The sequence below is a fragment of the Quercus suber genome, unplaced genomic scaffold (genome assembly GCF_002906115.3).
Source record: "Quercus suber isolate HL8 unplaced genomic scaffold, Cork oak 2.0 scaffold_543, whole genome shotgun sequence".
Taxonomy (NCBI): domain Eukaryota; kingdom Viridiplantae; phylum Streptophyta; class Magnoliopsida; order Fagales; family Fagaceae; genus Quercus; species Quercus suber.
This window is the reverse complement of record NW_027069991.1, coordinates 284,522-302,409: the sequence shown is the minus strand read 5'-3', so window position 1 is coordinate 302,409 and position 17,888 is coordinate 284,522. Positions and strand designations below refer to the sequence as shown.

Here is a 17,888-nt window from a genome sequence, read left to right as displayed (position 1 = left end):
ACATGACACCTTGTCTATAGGGAGAGGAGACGCCATTGGCCCAAATGCTATTGGATTTCAATGTCATATACTCTGTGCATATAAAACAAGTTAATATTGTTGACATCTATTAAAGTGAATGGAATTGGTATTAGTTTCATAAGAAATTCATTTTTTAATAGGTAAGTTACACACATGTTTTATACTTTATTTGGTGAAAAGAGGATATTACATTAAGAGTTAGTAAGTTCGTTACAGCTTAGCTCAACTTTGTCAAAAGCAAGCATGTTCTCCCCCACAAGCGGTGATACATTAAAAGAGACAAAAAGGCATTGAGAGCCAGCTACAAACTTGACAGTGCATCAGTACATTGGTTGGCTTCGTGATACACTTGCTCAATTTGCCTGTTAGGGATAGCCCTCAATAGGTTCCTGCAATCATGTATGCTTTTTGAGTTCCATTTATAACACTTTCGTAAATTAGCACAAGGGCACGGCAAGTAGGAGTTCAAGAGCCAAAAAAATTTCCAAACAAGCAAGCGCTACGTAGACAGTAAATAAATTTTCTGAGCAACATTGAACTCCATCTCTCTACTTTAAAACTGGTAAAAAAAGACTCTGCACAAGGCTCCTCTGCCTCCTCATATGGACATTTTGCTCGGCCAATCCATTTATGTCTTTGAGCATCAATTGTTTATATTAACATCCAAAAAAAGTAACATAAACTACAACTTTTACAAAGAAAAGCACACAAGTGTCGGGAGTCATGCTAAAGAAAGAACAAGAAAGAACTCAGACAGGCGTTCATTTTTAGATGGGCTTTTTCAATATCAAAGACCGCATTGATCCCAACCACAGTTGTACCATCACCAAGACTGTGGCAACAACAGAAGCAGAATCGCAAATATTTGTTGGGAGTAAGATAAAAGAACTCAAGAGCGATAGGTTTTTTTTATACATCAGTTCCGCCGACATGCATATGTCGGTTTCGGTTTCCTTGTTCATGTATCACTATCCAATCCCTTATATTTATTTTAATTTAATTTTGGATAATTGTTAATGTTGTTGTTTGCTCACTAGCTATCCGGCCCATTTATTTTAATTTTGGCTAATTTCGGTTTCCCTGTGACTATGATCGATATGGTGCAATTTATGTATAATCAATGTTCTCTCTCTCCTGATGAATTTTCTGTATAAATTGCTCTTTCATACTGATGATCAAGACTAATTTCAAGTCAATGAGAAGCTCACACACTAATAGAATTTTCCCTAATAAAATTTATCTTCAAAGAATGATCAAGGCATGAGAAGAGTTCTTTTACGAGTCCATGTTACGCATGCTACAGGTTCTTGAAAATAAGCATTCACTTTCATAGCAAAAGCAAAGTAATTTAGGTAGATAAAACCAATTTATGGTAATCTATTACAGTCAAATAGGGGTGTGCAGTAAACCGCTTAAACTGCAAACTGTATGATCCCTCCTAAATCGGCCAAGACTACCTACAAAATGGAGTAATTGCACCATGCTGCACCTTATATATTGATGAGTAATTAAAGAAGTGTTTATTGCCCATATGAGTAACAAGGTTCGTCCAAAATAATGATTTCGAAGGAAGAAGGAAAAATAGTGACACCAAGGAGAAAGGTCGTCTAAGGGGAAAGATCGTCTAACAACAAGAGACTGTAGACGACCAATGAACACTTGGTAAATTCTAAGGTGTTCTCTACAACCCAAGAATGGTTGCACCATAATCCACTATTCTAAGACATGTGGTGAGTTTCCTGAAATTTGCTCCACTCTCCCCACTAAGTCCACACATCTCCCACGATAATAGTAGAACCTAACAAGTAGACACACTCTAAACTTTATATAAAAGAGACCAAACCTAATCAAGTCAAGGTATGTATAACTATTCATCCACTTCTCATACTTGAGCCATTGACAGAAATACTGACTTAACTGTCAGAGGGACCTTGGCCGGTTCCACCATGATGACCTTTGATAGTCTTTCTTTCTTTTTTAGGTTGTTGATCCACCATTGAGTTTAGAGCATATAGTGTAACATTACAGCACTAAAAAAAAAAAAACAAAAAAGTATATGGTTAGATTTTTTTTTTTGTGACACACACGTAACCCACCTATCCCTTTTATTTCCCCACCACACATTATCATCTCATACTCTCACTCTCTTGGCCAGTCAACATGGACCCACTTGTTTTCTTTTTCATTTTCACAAATACAAACACTCATCTCTCATTTTCTCATCCTCTCCCATCAGTATACCTCCTTCACCATAATTTTTCAAGCAAAATCACCGAAAAATCCTTAAAAACCTCTAAGCATTTTCATCCCTTTTATTTGAGGTAAAAATTTCTAATTTTTTTGGTAGGTTTATATGCTTTTGCTAGAGGCTTTCTTTATCTAAGATTTGATAATGATACTCATTTGATTTATGAGCTTTGGAAGTGATATTCATGTGTTTATATGTATGGGATATGGTTTTGTCTTGGTGGATTTCTTTGATGAGTGATTTTATAGTTTTTACTATGGTGGCTATCTAAGGTTTGTTGTGTGAAGATTTGAGGGTTTTAGCTTTTTAATGTGACATAAATAGTAAATATAATTTTTATTGATTATTTGGAGCTAGTTAAAGATTCAATTTGTTTGCCTTGGAGGACATTATGACTTTGGTGTCATGGGTCTCTTGATGATGTTATATAAATTTTGTGGAAACTACTTATAAAGTGTTGAGGTTTTGATGTTAGAGATAATACCTTGAATGATTTGAGTATAATTGGAGTCTATGCCTTGTGAATTAATTTACATACACAGATGTGATTAGTGTAGCATTTCTTTTCTATACAACTTACACAGTGTAGAATTGAAAACATGACACCTTGTCTATAGGGAGAGGAGACGCCATTGGCCCAAATGATATTGGATTTCAATGTCATATACTCTCTGCATATAAAACAAGTTAATATTGTTGACATCTATACAAGTGAATGGAATTAGTATTAGTTTCATAAGAAATTCATTTTTTAATAGGTAAGTTACACACATGTTTTATACTTTATTTGGTGAAAAGAGGATATTACATTAAGAGTTAGTAAGTTCGTTACAGCTTAGCTCAACTTTGTCAAAAGGAAGCATGTTCTCCCCCACAAGCGGTGATACATTAAAAGAGACAAAAAGGCATTGAGAGCCAGCTACAAACTTGACAGTGCATCAGTACATTGGTTGGCTTCGTGATACACTTGCTCAATTTGCCTGTTAGGGATAGCCCTCAATAGGTTCCTGCAATCATGTATGCTTTTTGAGTTCCATTTATAACACTTTCGTAAATTAGCACTAGGGCACGGCAAGTAGGAGTTCAAGAGCCAAAAAAAATTCCAAACAAGCAAGCGCTACGTAGACAGTAAATAAATTTTCTGAGCAACATTTAACTCCATCTCTCTACTTTAAAACTGGTAAAAAAAGACTCTGCACAAGGCTCCTCTGCCTCCTCATATGGACATTTTGCTCGGCCAATCCATTTATGTCTTTGAGCATCAATTGTTTATATTAACATCCAAAAAAAGTAACATAAACTACAACTTTTACAAAGAAAAGCACACAAGTGTCGGGAGTCATGCTAAAGAAAGAACAACAAACTCAGAAGGCGTTCATTTTTAGATGGGCTTTTTCAATATCAAAGACCGCATTGATCCCAACCACAGTTGTACCATCACCAAGACTATCAAGCCAACTACGAGGTTGTATATCTTGGCATTCCTTAAGAACTATCACCAAAAGACTAATCAACAACATTAGACATGTAAGCTTACACTGAAACACTACCATAAATGCACCATCAACAGACCTTCAAATAAAAATAATTTTGGTAAAAACCAATACTTCAGCAAAATGTATGATATTATTAGTAAATTTAGAGCACCTTAATAGATTTGCAGTTCATATAACTGCAATAAATCGCAGCAGACACTTCTAAAGAAGATCATGTTAATGCAAAATACATCCAGGCTTCCATCATACCAGGATGCATGTTTGAGAAACCCCCAAGACAGAACCAAAATTTCAGTAAATTCAATCAGTAAAGAAAATTAGCCCATAAATTGCCAAGGGCCATGCAATAAGACATAGGCTGTTTAATTGTACTTAAAGAAAACCAAGGAAAAAAGGAAAAGAAATAAGTTCACAATACTGATAAAACAATAACGACGATAGCTGTGATAACTATATCAAACCAAACGAATTTATTAGAGCATTAACATGAGGGAACTTATAGCAGAAGGAAAACTAAGGAAATAAAAAGAAGACAGAGTGATTGAGAAGAACAACATTTAATACTATTTGGTAAATAAATTCTAACTTTTACAGAAATTATATGATTAGACAATGACATGACTTCAATTGCCATTTGATGGTAATAACATACAAAAAAGCCATTATGAGCAGTATAATCAAAATTGAGATGATGCAAAAGAGTGGAAATTAACATGCACTATCAAGGATTAATTAAAAATCAGTCCAAAAAAAAAACATAAGAAGAAATGCACGACAGAAATAACCAATTCATATATAGTGAAGATTTATACTTGTAATCCATGGCAAGCTGACAAAAGCAAATGTGAAAAAGAAAATTCACAGCAGCAATGGATTACATGGGTGATGACAATGTCCAAACCAAGCAGGATGAGGATAATGAAGTAAACCAATGGAATTGCTATCAAAACTACAATGTCAATGAGAAATATTCTCGTTTAAAAGTAGGTTTATGTTGTCAATGGTCAGTGTTAGAGTATTTATCAACAGCTACCCAAAATGAGATTGTTCAGGCAAGTAGATTGTCATCATTAACATATGTCTTTCTCCTAATTTAATTGCAAAACTCTTGTAGCACCAAGAGACATCTTTTTTTCTTATCCAAAAGAAAAAAAAAAACCTACTGGTGCTGGAAGTAGGAGAAGTGCACTAGCAGCCACAACTTCATTACTGGACTCGACCTCCTCAGTGACAACTTCAGGCTCGACCTCCTCCTCAACGACAGCTTCAGGCTCGGCCACCTTAGAATCAGCTTCCTTTCTTACGATATTTATTGGGGAGATGTTGGTTAATGCTGAGGCAAGAATTCTTAATATGGACTTGTGCAATCCATGCAAGTTTTTGGAGGCCTATGATTGCAAAGGGGAACAGTGTGAGTTCCGTAAGTATTTTGATACTGAAGCTGGTTTGGCAAAGCTTGAGTTGATTGTTAATTTGAAGACTAGGGAATTTTTTATTAGTAATTTTAGACGAGCCGGGGAAAAAAAGGCAGCAAGGGTTGGTGCTTGGTATGAGGAAGCAGTGAGGGCGTCAACTGTTGAGATTCCTGCCTATGAGGAAGACAAGGCTGCTTTCAATAGAGTAAAGGAGGCCATGGGAGCAGATTGGGTGAAAAATGAAAGCAACCTCCTTTACTCTAATGAAAGCAGCCTCCTTTCATTTTTCACCCAATCCGCTCACATGGCCTCCTTTACTCTATTGAATGCAGCCTTGTCTTCCTCATAGGCAGGAACCTCAACGGTTGACGCCCTCACTGCTTCCTCATACCAAGCAGCAGCCCTTGCTGCCTTTTTTTACCCGCCTCGTCTAAAATTACTAACAAAAAATTCCCTAGTCTTCAAATTAACAATCAACTCAAGTTCTGCCAAACCAGCTTCAATATCAAAATACTTACGCAACTCACACTGCTCCCCTTTGCAATCATAGGCCTCCAAAACTTGCATGGATTGCACAAGTCCAAATTCAGAATTCTTGCCTCAGCATTAACCAACATCTCCCCAATAATATCTTGACCATCCTCAATGCTGCACGACTTCAACTTTTCTTTCAAATCTCGATAAGGCTGAAACCTGCTATGAAAATAAAATAAAATAAAAAAAATGACAAGTTCAGCAAACAAAATTGCAAGAAATTTCACATTTCAAACTATAGCATTTGAATAAAATATGAATAGATATTAATTAGTAAATTTGTGTCACACATATACCTTTAACAATTCATAAAGTAGAAAGAAAAAAGGTTCATGGGTAACAATAATTTTATAATGTTAAATGCTATAGATAGATTAATATGAATAGAGTAATGATAGATTAACGTCAAATTTCGAACTATAGGAGATAGAGATTAGAGATGCAGAGTTTAAGAATCTGAAGTAATGAATTAAGTTCAAGACTCAAGATGGTGAAAGAAAGAACATGTAGATAGAACCAATTTTAAAGTGTGTGCAAGAGAAAGGATGACTATTTGCATGCATCATTAAAAATACTAATTAGTTAAAACAGAGATATTTGCATGCATCATTAAAAATACTAATTAGTTAATAATTTAAACTCCCTCTGATGGCTGTCCCAATTCCAAGGTATTTGACAAGCTAACAAGTGTACACGCCCCTAAATTCTTCTTGCCCAACCAAATGAAAGTTCAGGAAATACGTTTCATGTAGCTCACAACCTAACAACTGTATTTGCCTTTAAATTCTTCCTTCTTCAACCAAAAAAGTTTAGTATTTTTGTGTTTGAAATTTTGGAAAAGAAATGGTGGGTTTTGAGTAAAAAAACACAATTCATAATTATTCTACCTGTACACCAGTCCAATGCTCATATCAGGCACTTAAATACAAATTCATCTGAACCAATTCAGCATAGATCTGAAGCCAATTGGACACCATGGAAGACAGATTCACAAAAGAAAGCTATTAAAGCACCACATATTAGTTACTTTAACATGTCTGACTGAGTGGCATGGCATATATAATTAAAAAACCAAAACCAACCCAGATAAATTACCCAAAAAGAAACCAAAAGAGAAAAAACCCAATAATCGAAACTGTGCACCTATCAACACACGAGATCTACAAGATCAAAAAATTAAAAAGGAAACATATTTAAGCAGATCTGAGAAACAACATTAAAAAAGAGAAAAAAGAATCTTAGTACCATCGGTTTCGGTGTATATCGGTTTCAGTCGGTTTCGGTCAGTTTTCGATTTTCCAAAGAGAGGGTTATTGAGATTTTCAAAACCCTAAATTTAATCACATATAAAAAACAAAGTGATAGAGCAACAGAGAGAGAGCAGAGAAAGAAAAATTTCCTACAATATTTGTTCAACAATTTACAATATTTCATACAGATTCCAACAAAAAATTGAAAATATTTTGAATTAGCAAAAGGTCCAGACAGAACTTTACCGTTGTTAAGGACATGTGACTTAGAGAGAAGAGAAAGGCATGGCCATGGTCCAAGCCTCCATCTCTCAAGCCCTCACCCTCTATCTCCGATCTCAATTCGCAGCGACCTCGAGGCCCAGAGGCGACGGCGCACCACGAGGCTCTAGAGCGTCTGAAAGCCCTTCATTAGGGCGGATCCAGCTGATTAGAGTCCAATGCCGACGTAGGGTTCCAGATCAAGCTGGAGAAACGGATTTACGACACCGTCGAAGAGGACGAGTACGATGCACTCGTGGCCAAGCGGTGAGAGGAGGCTAGGGCTTTTTATTGTCAACGACGATGGCCTCGGCTATGGCGACGAGGGCGAGGAAGAGGACTGGTCAAAGTCCAGCCTCCTGTTATCGTCTGGTAAGTCGGACGGCGAACCGAAAAGGCCGAAATGGAAGAAGGCAGAAAATTGGGAGCCACAGCCGAAGAAACCCTCCGCTTCTTCTGCTTCTTTATCGGCCGCCGCAGCTATGATGGGGAAACAAAGGCTCTCGTCGATGTTCACATCGTCAGTGTTCAAAAAGGGCAAGGATGAGAAGGCGAAAGGGTTTTCGGGTTGTGATAGTATTGTTGATGATGTGATTGCAGAGTTTGCATCAGATGAGAATGATAGAGAGAGACAGAAAAAATTGAGAGAAAAAAATGGGGGAAGGGGCGGCTGAAGAAAGAAAAGTGAAGAATAAACAGGGGTATTTTGGTATTTATGCTACTACTAGGGTTTTAAAAAATTAAGTAGAAAAAAATCCTCACGTCCAACGCGAAGGCTTGAACCTGAGATCAGGTAGCTAAACCATAAGGAGCATACCATTAAGCCACTGAGAAGTTATATTTTAATGATATATAAATATATATATATATATATATATTCGGCTGGTTCGGTTCGGTTTCAGATGAAAAAATCCAACACCGAAACCAAAACCGAAAATTTCGGTTTTTAAAAAATGAAACCGAAACCGAACTGAAAATTTGACAACGGTATGGTCGGTTTTGACCGGTTTATTCGATTCGTCGGTTTTTTGCACACCCCTAGGCCAAAGCGGGGGGAAGCTCAAAAAAATAAGTAGGAAGTCCGAAAATTTTTAAGTCATACGAGTGACTTATTGTGACAAAAATGGAACTTATTGCAGCGAAAGAAACCGCTGTAATAAGTTTTAAACCTATTGTGGCGAATTTTTCACTTATTGCAACTACTTTGAACTGCCACAATAAGTTATGAAATTTTAAAACCTCCGTATTAGGCTCTTAAAACCGCCGTAATAGGCCTTTAGGGATTTTTTTCCTCCACTAAAAGTAATAAAATATAATTTAATACTAAAAATTATTAAAATATAACTTAACAATTAATAAAAATATAAGGTGAAACTAGAGGGCCAAAATGAGTAAAATACAATTTAATAAGCATTAAAATGACTGAAATACCCCTAAGACTAAAAAAATGGCAAGATACCCCATGAAATTAGAAAATGACTAAAACACCCCCTACCACCCAAAAAATGACTGAAATACCCCCTGCAACATGAAAAATGACCAAAATACCCTTAAAGCCTAAAAAGACCAAAATATTCTTGAAACCTTAAAAAAGACCGAAATTAATAAAATATAATTTAATAATCCTTGAAAATGACTAAAATACCTCTAAGACTAAAAAAATGCCACTTACCCAATAAACTTAAAAAATGACCAAAAAACTTTTATTCCCAAATTTTATGAAATATCGATCAAGATCAAGTTTAGGCAAAGAGACTAAATTTCTAGAAAGAAAAGGAACATAAAATGTTTGAACCAAATCTATTTATTTATTGGTATCTAGAAATAAATGATAAGTCCCAATTGTTTCAATTGGTGCTTTTGACCTGATTTCCCATAAATATAAAATTCTCATTTGGATTTATGGTCTGGATTGAAGGAATCCATGCATCGTATTTGAAATATGAGTAGTAGCCCCAGAATCAAGCCACCAAGTATTAAAAGGAATTTCAGTTAGGTTTGATTCAAAACATATAGAAATATAACCTTTAATTAAAGATTTACCTTTTCTTTCAAACCATTGCCTTCATTTTGGGCAATCTTTCTTAAAATTTCCCAACTTTTTACAGAAGTGACATTTATAATCGTCATTTTCCTTCTTTTGAGGCTGACCACAGTTGCCTTGTGTAATCCATACTTTAAGCCTTTTTTAGGCTTCCTCAATTTTCTTTCAGTTCCTTGATTTATGAGATGAATTGAGTGTTGCTCAAGTTACTTGAGTCTTGCCTCTTCTTGATTAAGCATAATGACCAATTGATCTACATTTCACTTATCTTTTATAGTGTTGTAATTAATTTGAAATGACCTATACTGAGGAGGCAAGGAATTCAATATAAACTGAATGAGAAAAAACTCATCCACATTCATTCCTAGAGTTTTTAGTTGAACAGCCAAATTTGTCATTTCAATTTCATTCTATTGTATCCCATGCTTACCATCAAATTTCATGGCGGTAAGTTTTGCCATTAATGTCCTTACAAGGGACTTATTAGCTGTTTTGAAATGGTCTTCCACATTTGAAATAAATTCTTTTGCACTGTCAGTTTTAGTTGTTGTCTTGATATTGTTTACAATGGTCATTCGCATAAACATAATATTTAGTCTATTTGATTTTTTCATGCTTTGTAGAAAGTCTTTTCTTCTGCACTACTTGTATTAGTAAGCGTAGGTGGTTTCTCAAATCCAAGTGCTATATCAAGACCCAGTACATTGAGGTGAAACTGAACATGTTCTTTCCAACCTGAGAAATTTGTTCCATTTAGTTGGGGAATAGATTAAGCATGTGAATGTGTGAAACAGGAATTGATATTGTAAACAAAGTAATAATATATGCTCATTACATTAGTGCTAAGAGTTATCAATTAGGGAACAATAAACCAAAATGAAACAAATGCTTAAACAATAATAAATAGTATTACTGTGATCACCTTTGAGCTATTCTTATGGTAAACTATTAAACAGTTATGGTGATTCCCTTTCACCTAATAGGACTAAATAATAAAATATTCATAATTAAGTTGGTTTGTTACCTTTGGGTATTCGTTCCAATCTCAATCATGAATATCCATCAACTATCATATTTTAATTTATTAATCACTTGAAAGTGGTGCACCTTTAGGCCAACCTAATATTCTTGTGATTAAAAATTTGTGATTTGCAAAGTCACTAATTTTTGTTTCTCAAAAAAAAAAAAAAAAGTCACTAATTTTTAACACTAGAGAATATGTGTTAAATTTCAATTATTTTGACTTGTTATCTATGCATCTTTTTGATTGGGCCACTTTGGTGACTACCAATACATATCATAATATAGACTTCAAATCAAAATTATTGGCCTTGCATAACATTAAATTAATGGCATACATTATTGCAATACAGAAATAAAAGTTTGTGCTATACATGTTTACATCGAAACAAATAAGTCTCTTCTTTCATAAAAGACATTAATGAAATACTAGATAGAACAGTAAGTTATAGTCTTAATAATATTAGTAGTTTATTACAACATTAAATAAACTAAATTCAGCAATTCAATATTCATTGCATATAAAAAGTGAACATAAGGTGGAAAAATTAATAATGAATAATAACTGACAATTTCAAAGTATAAAAGAGTTTATACCATAACTATTCATGAATGTCATATGATATTATATTCTCAATTTTAAGATTTGAGCTTTTAACATTAGACATTAAAGTTGTTAATATTTAAAGAAACAATTAAATAAACTAGAAACAATTATCATAGAATTTTGTAATGCTCCAAAGTTATTAACTAATGGAAAAACAAAGTTCATATTATCCAAACTTGATCCATGGTCATATAGAAGATGTTAATTGCTTTCAAAAATCCTAAATCACAATCATGATAATGGAAACTAAAAATGTTTATAAATCTTTTAATGGAAAAACATGATAATTCTAAAACACAAGCTCTGATACCACATGTAAATGTTTTTCTTTATATTGTTAGATTATAAACAACCATAATATAAATTTTAGGATCTTGAATTATCATAATTTCACAACTACAAAAATTAATTATAAAGCTTACCTTGATCCATTGTTGAAGTTATTTTTATTTTTTATTTTTAAATCTAAGTCTTAGTATAAAAGGCACTTAATTCTTATAGAATTGGTTTCTCTTTCTTGACCCTCTTTTTTCTTTAATTATTCAGTGTATATGATGGGCTAGATGAATGTCTCTTTTATAGGTAGAGAGAAGACCAAATTCCTTGTACTTATAACCTCCACTTGCCCATCAAAGTTATAGTTACTTAGGAAACTTACTTCTCCATTAACCAATACTTTAAGGACATGTAACATCTAATTAAACCATAACATATGTGAAGTTATCAAATAGATACGTTATCAAATGAGACAATTTATTCTTACATAACAAGATTTAAGTGAGTAGGAAAAGTGACCATAGCTTTTCATTACTAACATCACATGCTTGCTTCCCTCAACACCTTAAGTCAATGATTTCTTCCATCTAAACAAACAGAACCCAATAAATTTTCCCAATCTCACAACTCTTATTGAAAATTCTAATGATTCTTTCTTCTTGTATTAGTGAAGATCTTTTTATTTAAAAAAAATTAAAGAGAAAAGGGCATGTCAACAGGGAGAACAAAAGCACAAACTATGTAAGTTAGGATATTTTCCACTCAAATAGAACCTAGGAAAAAGTTCAACATCTCACAACTCTTTTTGAAATTTCACTTCTTCTTCTTTTTCTTTTTCTTCTTTTTTTTTTTTTTTTTTTGGTATTAGTGAAGAGCTTTTATTTGAAAAATCAATGAGAAAATGACATGTCAACAAGGAGAACAAAACCCAAGAAATTTCTCACCTTTCACAGCTCCTAAAATTTCACTTGGGTTTTATTTTCTAGAATCACCAAGAGAGAGGGTTGAACAGTGGGTTTTGAGGACACAGAAAAAGTAAAGAGAGATGGAGCAGCAAAGGAGAAAAGAAAAGAGAGACGAACAAGGTGTGCAGCGGTAATGAGGGAGTTTCTCTCTCTTCCAATAAAATAAATATACTTTTACGATGCTTGTCAGATTTATTAAAAAAAAAAAACGCGCACATACCAAACACACAATTTTTTTTTTTTTTTACATTTTAAAATATGTTATTTTCACCATAATATATATATATATATATATATATATATATATATGTTATTTAAAACATGGTACCAAACATATTTTTTGCATTATGAATACTTTAAACATGTGTTTCAATAACACTTTTTAAATCATAATTTTTACATCATTTTGAACAACGATACTTAAAATCTCCTACCAAATAGGCCCTAAAGAGTAACTCCTTGGAAAATTTTGGAGGAAGAAATTACAACACTTGAACCAAATTTCAAAGACAATAAGTAAATTTTGATATATTTTGGCAAACCATATGGGGATGTACCACTATTTTGGAAATATATAGTAATGTAGCACTTTTTCAAAACTTGAATTTTACAAACTCTAGTTTCCCATGGAATTCGAGTTCCATAAAAAATGCCACAGTGGCACCATTGTCCTGGAATTTGTTTAATTAAAAAAGGCAATGTGGGACTCAATTTTAGCACAATCGAGTTGTTTGTAGGGTAGAACTCGAGCTCTATAAACTCGAGTTCGGTGAAAAAAGAAGAAGGAAACAGAGTATAGTTGCGTGTACCTTTTGCAAAACTGAATAGCAAAGGGTTGCAATGGATTGAAAGTGGCAGAACTTTGAAATAGAGAATGGATTGAGCAACCCAAATGCACCACCACCACCACCCAACATCGATGAGCAACTTAATCATACCACCCACCACCACAGCCGTTGATTTAAAACCAAACTCAAACCTAAACTGCCTCTGCCACCACCATGGTGAAAAAAAAATCCAAAAACCTAGCAACCAAAACTTAAACAAACTGCCGGAACAAAAGCCTAACAACCACCGAAACTTAAGGCAAACGTCGAAACCAAGCCCGATAACCATCGAACCAAACCCAACAACCAATGCCACCAATGCATCGCCGATTTACCACATCCCCGCCACACCACGCACACGATCTACCAAAAACCCACAAACCCACGCCGATAGACCCACATTGGTGAAGAGCTCTGAGAACAGAGAAAATTGTGAGTCTGAGAGAGAGAGAGAGAGAGAGAGAGAGAGAGAGATAAAACAAAACAAAAAGTAGAAAAAAGGAAACAAAACAAAAAGTAGAAAAACAAGGTGCGTGACTTCCCTAAGCTCGAGTACTATAAAGAAGAACTCGATTTCACTGAAATCGAGTTCAACGTGGCATTTTTTATTTGCAAGATTCCAGCTCAGCCATTGCCATAGTGACAATCTTAAGTGGAACTTGATTTCTGCGAAATCAAGTACCATGCGGAATTCAATTTCCTAAAACTTGAGTTCCCAATTAGTGGTAGACCTCCATATACTATACTTTCAAAGCAATGCTAGATTGATATATATTTCGGTAAACAGTGTTATTTTGCCAAATTTGGCCCAATCGTGATTTTCTTTAAAAATGGGCATCTTAGGTAGGACCTAGTTCAAATATTTTTCTTTAGTTATCTCTTGAACATTCAAAAAGGAAAGGAGAAAAAAAAAATGAAAAATGAAAAAGGCGAGGATCCAAGCCTGCGACACGTGTTGTTGATTTGATGAACACTATAGAAAAAGAGGTTCCATATTCCAGACCCATGGAACTTTCTTCTTGTTTCAAGAACCAACACTTAACCGACATGGTATCATGATTTAATCTTCTTTTCCTGGAAATCTCAGCTTTTCAGAGGGCCAACTCTAATTAGAGATTGATTTTATAACATTTGCTTGTCTTTGAACAAAGGAATATTGATTATCGATACTTCAAAAATATAACTCAATTATTAAAACAAGTAGATGGAGACAACCTAAATTAAGATATGGCATTAAATAAGAGGATCTTTGTACCGTTACAAATTTCCTAACTGGGCAAGGCTAATTTCCTTCCCCACCTCCCCTCCTTCCCAAAAAATTAGAAAAGCCTAAGGATGATAAACATCCTTTAAATGAAAATAGAAAAAATGGTACTGCTTCACAACCTTTTGAGGGATGTGAATGGTCTATCTTTGAATTTAAAGTCTTTTTCTTTCGTACTTTGTTAGACTGGAGTGTTACTTTTCATTCTTTTTCCCTGGTTCACTCTTTTATGTATGTTTGAGCGTTGTAATTTGAGAGGTTGATTGTACTTCCCTCTGAGCATACCCCCGGTGTACTTGGTATGTGATTTTTTATAAAATATTTCGTAACTTATATAAAAAAAAATAAATAAATAAATTGACAGAGGAGAAGGAGAAATGGGGAAAAATTGGAAACTAACACTAAGTTTCGAATAATTTTGTTAGTTAGCAACGTTTCCAAACTATTTAGGAAAATAACATCTCAAGGCTGAAAGTGTCACAACCCAAATCCATGGACTATGAATTTGGATGCATGACTAACCTGCTAATCTTAAATAACTCAATAAACATAATTGATTTTATAACATTTGCTTGTCTTTGAACAACAAGAATATTGATTATCGATACTTCAAAAATATAACTCAATTATTAAAACAAGTAGATGGAGAAAACCTAAATTAAGATATGGCATTAAATAAGAGGATCTTTGTACCGTTACAAATTTCCTAACTGGGCAAGGCTAATTTCCTTCCCCGCCTCCCCTCCTTCCCAAAAAATTAGAAAAGCCTAAGGATGACAAACATCCTCTAAATGAAAATAGAAAAAATGGTACTGCTTCACAACCTTTTGAGGGATGTGAATGGTCTATCTTTGAATTTAAAGTCTTTTTCTTTCGTACTTTGTTAGACTGGAGTGTTACTTTTCATTCTTTTTCCCTGGTTCACTCTTTTATGTATGTTTGAGCGTTGTAATTTGAGAGGTTGATTGTACTTCCCTCTGAGCATACCCCCGGTGTACTTGGTATGTGATTTTTTATAAAATATTTCGTAACTTATATAAAAATAAATAAATAAATAAATTGACAGAGGAGAAGGAGAAATGGGGAAAAATTGGAAACTAACACTAAGTTTCGAACAATTTTGTTAGTTAGCAACGTTTCCAAACATTTAGAAAATAACATCTCGAGGCTGAAAGTGTCACAACCCAAATCCATGGACTATGAATTTGGATGCATGACTAAATTGTTCAGCAAATTTAGTAAAATAGAAATTGTTCAGCTTGATCTCTCATTTTCTTGGGCATTTGGTGTGAAGTGGTCACCAAGTGGCGATAACTTAGCTTATGTAGGTCAGAAATATCCTTCCTCTGCATTTTATTTACAAAAAGTGTTTGGCCTGGTTTATGTTGACTAGCAGTAGTTGAAACTTGGCTATAGGCACTCTGAATATTTAACTGTCTTATTCATTGCATTGATCTGGTAATCAATTGACAGGAACTGCTTTCAAAGTTGATATTTGCGTCACAATTCTATAATGCTGTTTACCTTTAGCACGCGTTATCAAATTTTAACTTAATTTAAAGAATGATTTTTTTCTTTTGCTCCTAGATTGCCATTACTGCCGGGAATTTTTCCTAATTTATGAGTTTCTAACTGTTCTATTTGTTATCCATTGTCTGCAATTAGCATCAGAAAAAGTTATCTGGACTTTTGAAGAGTTTGATTGAATCCATCCTTTTCTTACTGTATAACATTGGAACTGAATGAGTCTGTATTTTTTTTTTCTTATGACTACCATTTTTAATATTTTACAGGCCATAATTCTATGATTTACTTTGTTGATGAAATTGGTCCTTCTCCTTTGGCTCAAAATGTTGCATTCCGTGATTTGCCTCTCCGTGATGTGGGTCAGCATCCTTTCTGTTAACCTTTTTAGACTATAATAGTTTTCTTCACATAATTCCACTAACTTGAATTTCAATATGCAAATTGTGGACAAACATATGGTGTTTTTTCAGGTTCTGTTTGTTTCTGAGAGAATGGTCATTGGAGTGGGATTTGATTGCAACCCTATGGTTTTTGCAGCAGACGAAAGAGGAATATGGTATGTAAAATCTTTTTAAAAACTATCCATATGTGCATCATATATGTGTGTGTGTATATATATATATTTGTGTGTGTGTGCATGTGCACACATATGTATAAATCACCAAGGTGGAGGGTTGTTTCAAAAGTTGAGAATGGGCCATACTTAGGTAATAAAAATCCCAAAAAAAGTGCCTAACCCTCGGCATGATTTGATTATATGTCTCTGTTCTCTCTAGTACAACTACATAGACACTATAAAAAACCTTCCACCAACACAGAATTATGTCTTATCTTTTCTTCAAGTAAAATAGTAAAGTGATATGTGTGCCTTTTGGATTTGTAGGAGCTTTATAAGATTCCTTGGTGAAAGGAAAACAATTTCTTCAGGATCAAAATATGGTTCACAGGTGCGTAGATGATTAATTGTATGTCATTTTAGTTGTTAATTTGAAATAGTATATGGGTAGGTAAAATCATATAAGCCTTTTCCAATTCATAACACCAGGAAATTATGAAAATTGATGAGCTCATTGAAAAATGTCAGCTGTGTGATGATGTTGAAAATTTTCAGGACACACCAGGCTTAGGCAAGGGCTAGGTTTCATTACAATGTGGATATTAGTCCAAACCTTTTCTGCTTATTGGTCCATGATGTTTCTCTATATAAGAAAGAGTTTCATCTCTCATCAGATAACAATTTTTTTTCATCATATGCTGAAGTCATTTGGGTTTTAGTGCCATTACAACTACTTATAATATTAACTTTGGGTTTCAAAATAACTGTTAAATATGACCCATTATATATATAATATGTGGTTTTACAAGAGAAGCAACAAAGGATGTTGAGAGTTCAGTCATTTCAACCACTTGAAAAGAGTAATAGAAAAATGGAAAACAATTAATGCTCTTGCATTCAGTACTGCTGATCTAAAAGACTTTAAAAGATGATATATTCTGAGTTTAAAACTTGAGAAGGCTTGGATATGCTTCTTTGTCCAGCTACAAATTTAGTTATTTGTTTTTTTCTCTGTTAGGTGGTGTTAGAGAAATAGGAAGATATATTATGATTGTACCTTGTGTTGTATGGGCGGTACTCTTCTAGAAAGGGTTAGGAAATTTTTATGAAGCTTCTTAGGGCTGAGTTGTCCCTGCATGCTTTCCCATTCAAGAATATTCCTGTCCTATGGAGGAGAGAGGGGTGGATGGTGTACAAAAGTTGGTAGAGGGATGCATGGGTGTGGGTTGTGGTGGAGTATCAGAGAGGAAACATGTTGCTTTTGAGATTGGAGAGGGCAATCGAGTAAGGCTTTGGTATGATCTTTGGAGTGGACACCTTCCTCTGAAGGATCTATATCCTGGCTTGTTTGAGTGCTCAGCGGATAGGGAAGTTTTAGTCTCAGATGTGTTGGATCCTCAAGTGTATGGGATGGTTAGGAGTTGGAGTCTGTGTTTCCACAGAGACTTTCATGATTGGGAGATGGAGGCAGTTTATTCTATTCTTGATCATATCTATTCCCAGATGCTTAGGGGAGGGGGTGATAGGAGAACATGGCAATTGAATAGAGGTGGGAGTTTTGATGTTTGATCTTACTA

At 34.4% G+C, this 17,888-nt stretch overlaps 1 protein-coding gene and 1 long non-coding RNA gene across 4 annotated transcripts; one reads left to right on the top strand and one right to left on the bottom strand.

Moving 5' to 3' along the window:
• Positions 1–2,977: 2,977 nt before the first annotated feature.
• Positions 2,978–7,905, bottom strand: LOC136063570 (uncharacterized). Of its 3 annotated transcripts, none has more exons than XR_010625202.1 (3): positions 7,211–7,905; positions 4,925–5,873; positions 2,978–3,276 (listed from the first exon to the last, which is right to left on the bottom strand). It is a non-coding gene; the product is annotated as an uncharacterized LOC136063570 (long non-coding RNA). The 3 variants fall into 3 exon arrangements; XR_010625203.1 differs by having other exon boundaries at positions 4,929–5,873; XR_010625201.1 differs by lacking the exon at positions 2,978–3,276 and having other exon boundaries at positions 4,534–5,873.
• Positions 7,906–15,420: 7,515 nt separating this feature from the next.
• LOC112012474 (actin-related protein 2/3 complex subunit 1B) lies at positions 15,421–17,076 on the top strand. The gene is made up of 4 exons (XM_065764161.1): positions 15,421–15,556; positions 16,022–16,110; positions 16,226–16,311; positions 16,639–17,076. Exons 1-4 carry the CDS (start codon positions 15,421–15,423, stop codon positions 16,712–16,714), a joined length of 387 nt encoding a protein of 128 aa, XP_065620233.1. The 3' UTR covers positions 16,715–17,076.
• The last annotated feature ends 812 nt before the right edge of the window (positions 17,077–17,888 follow it).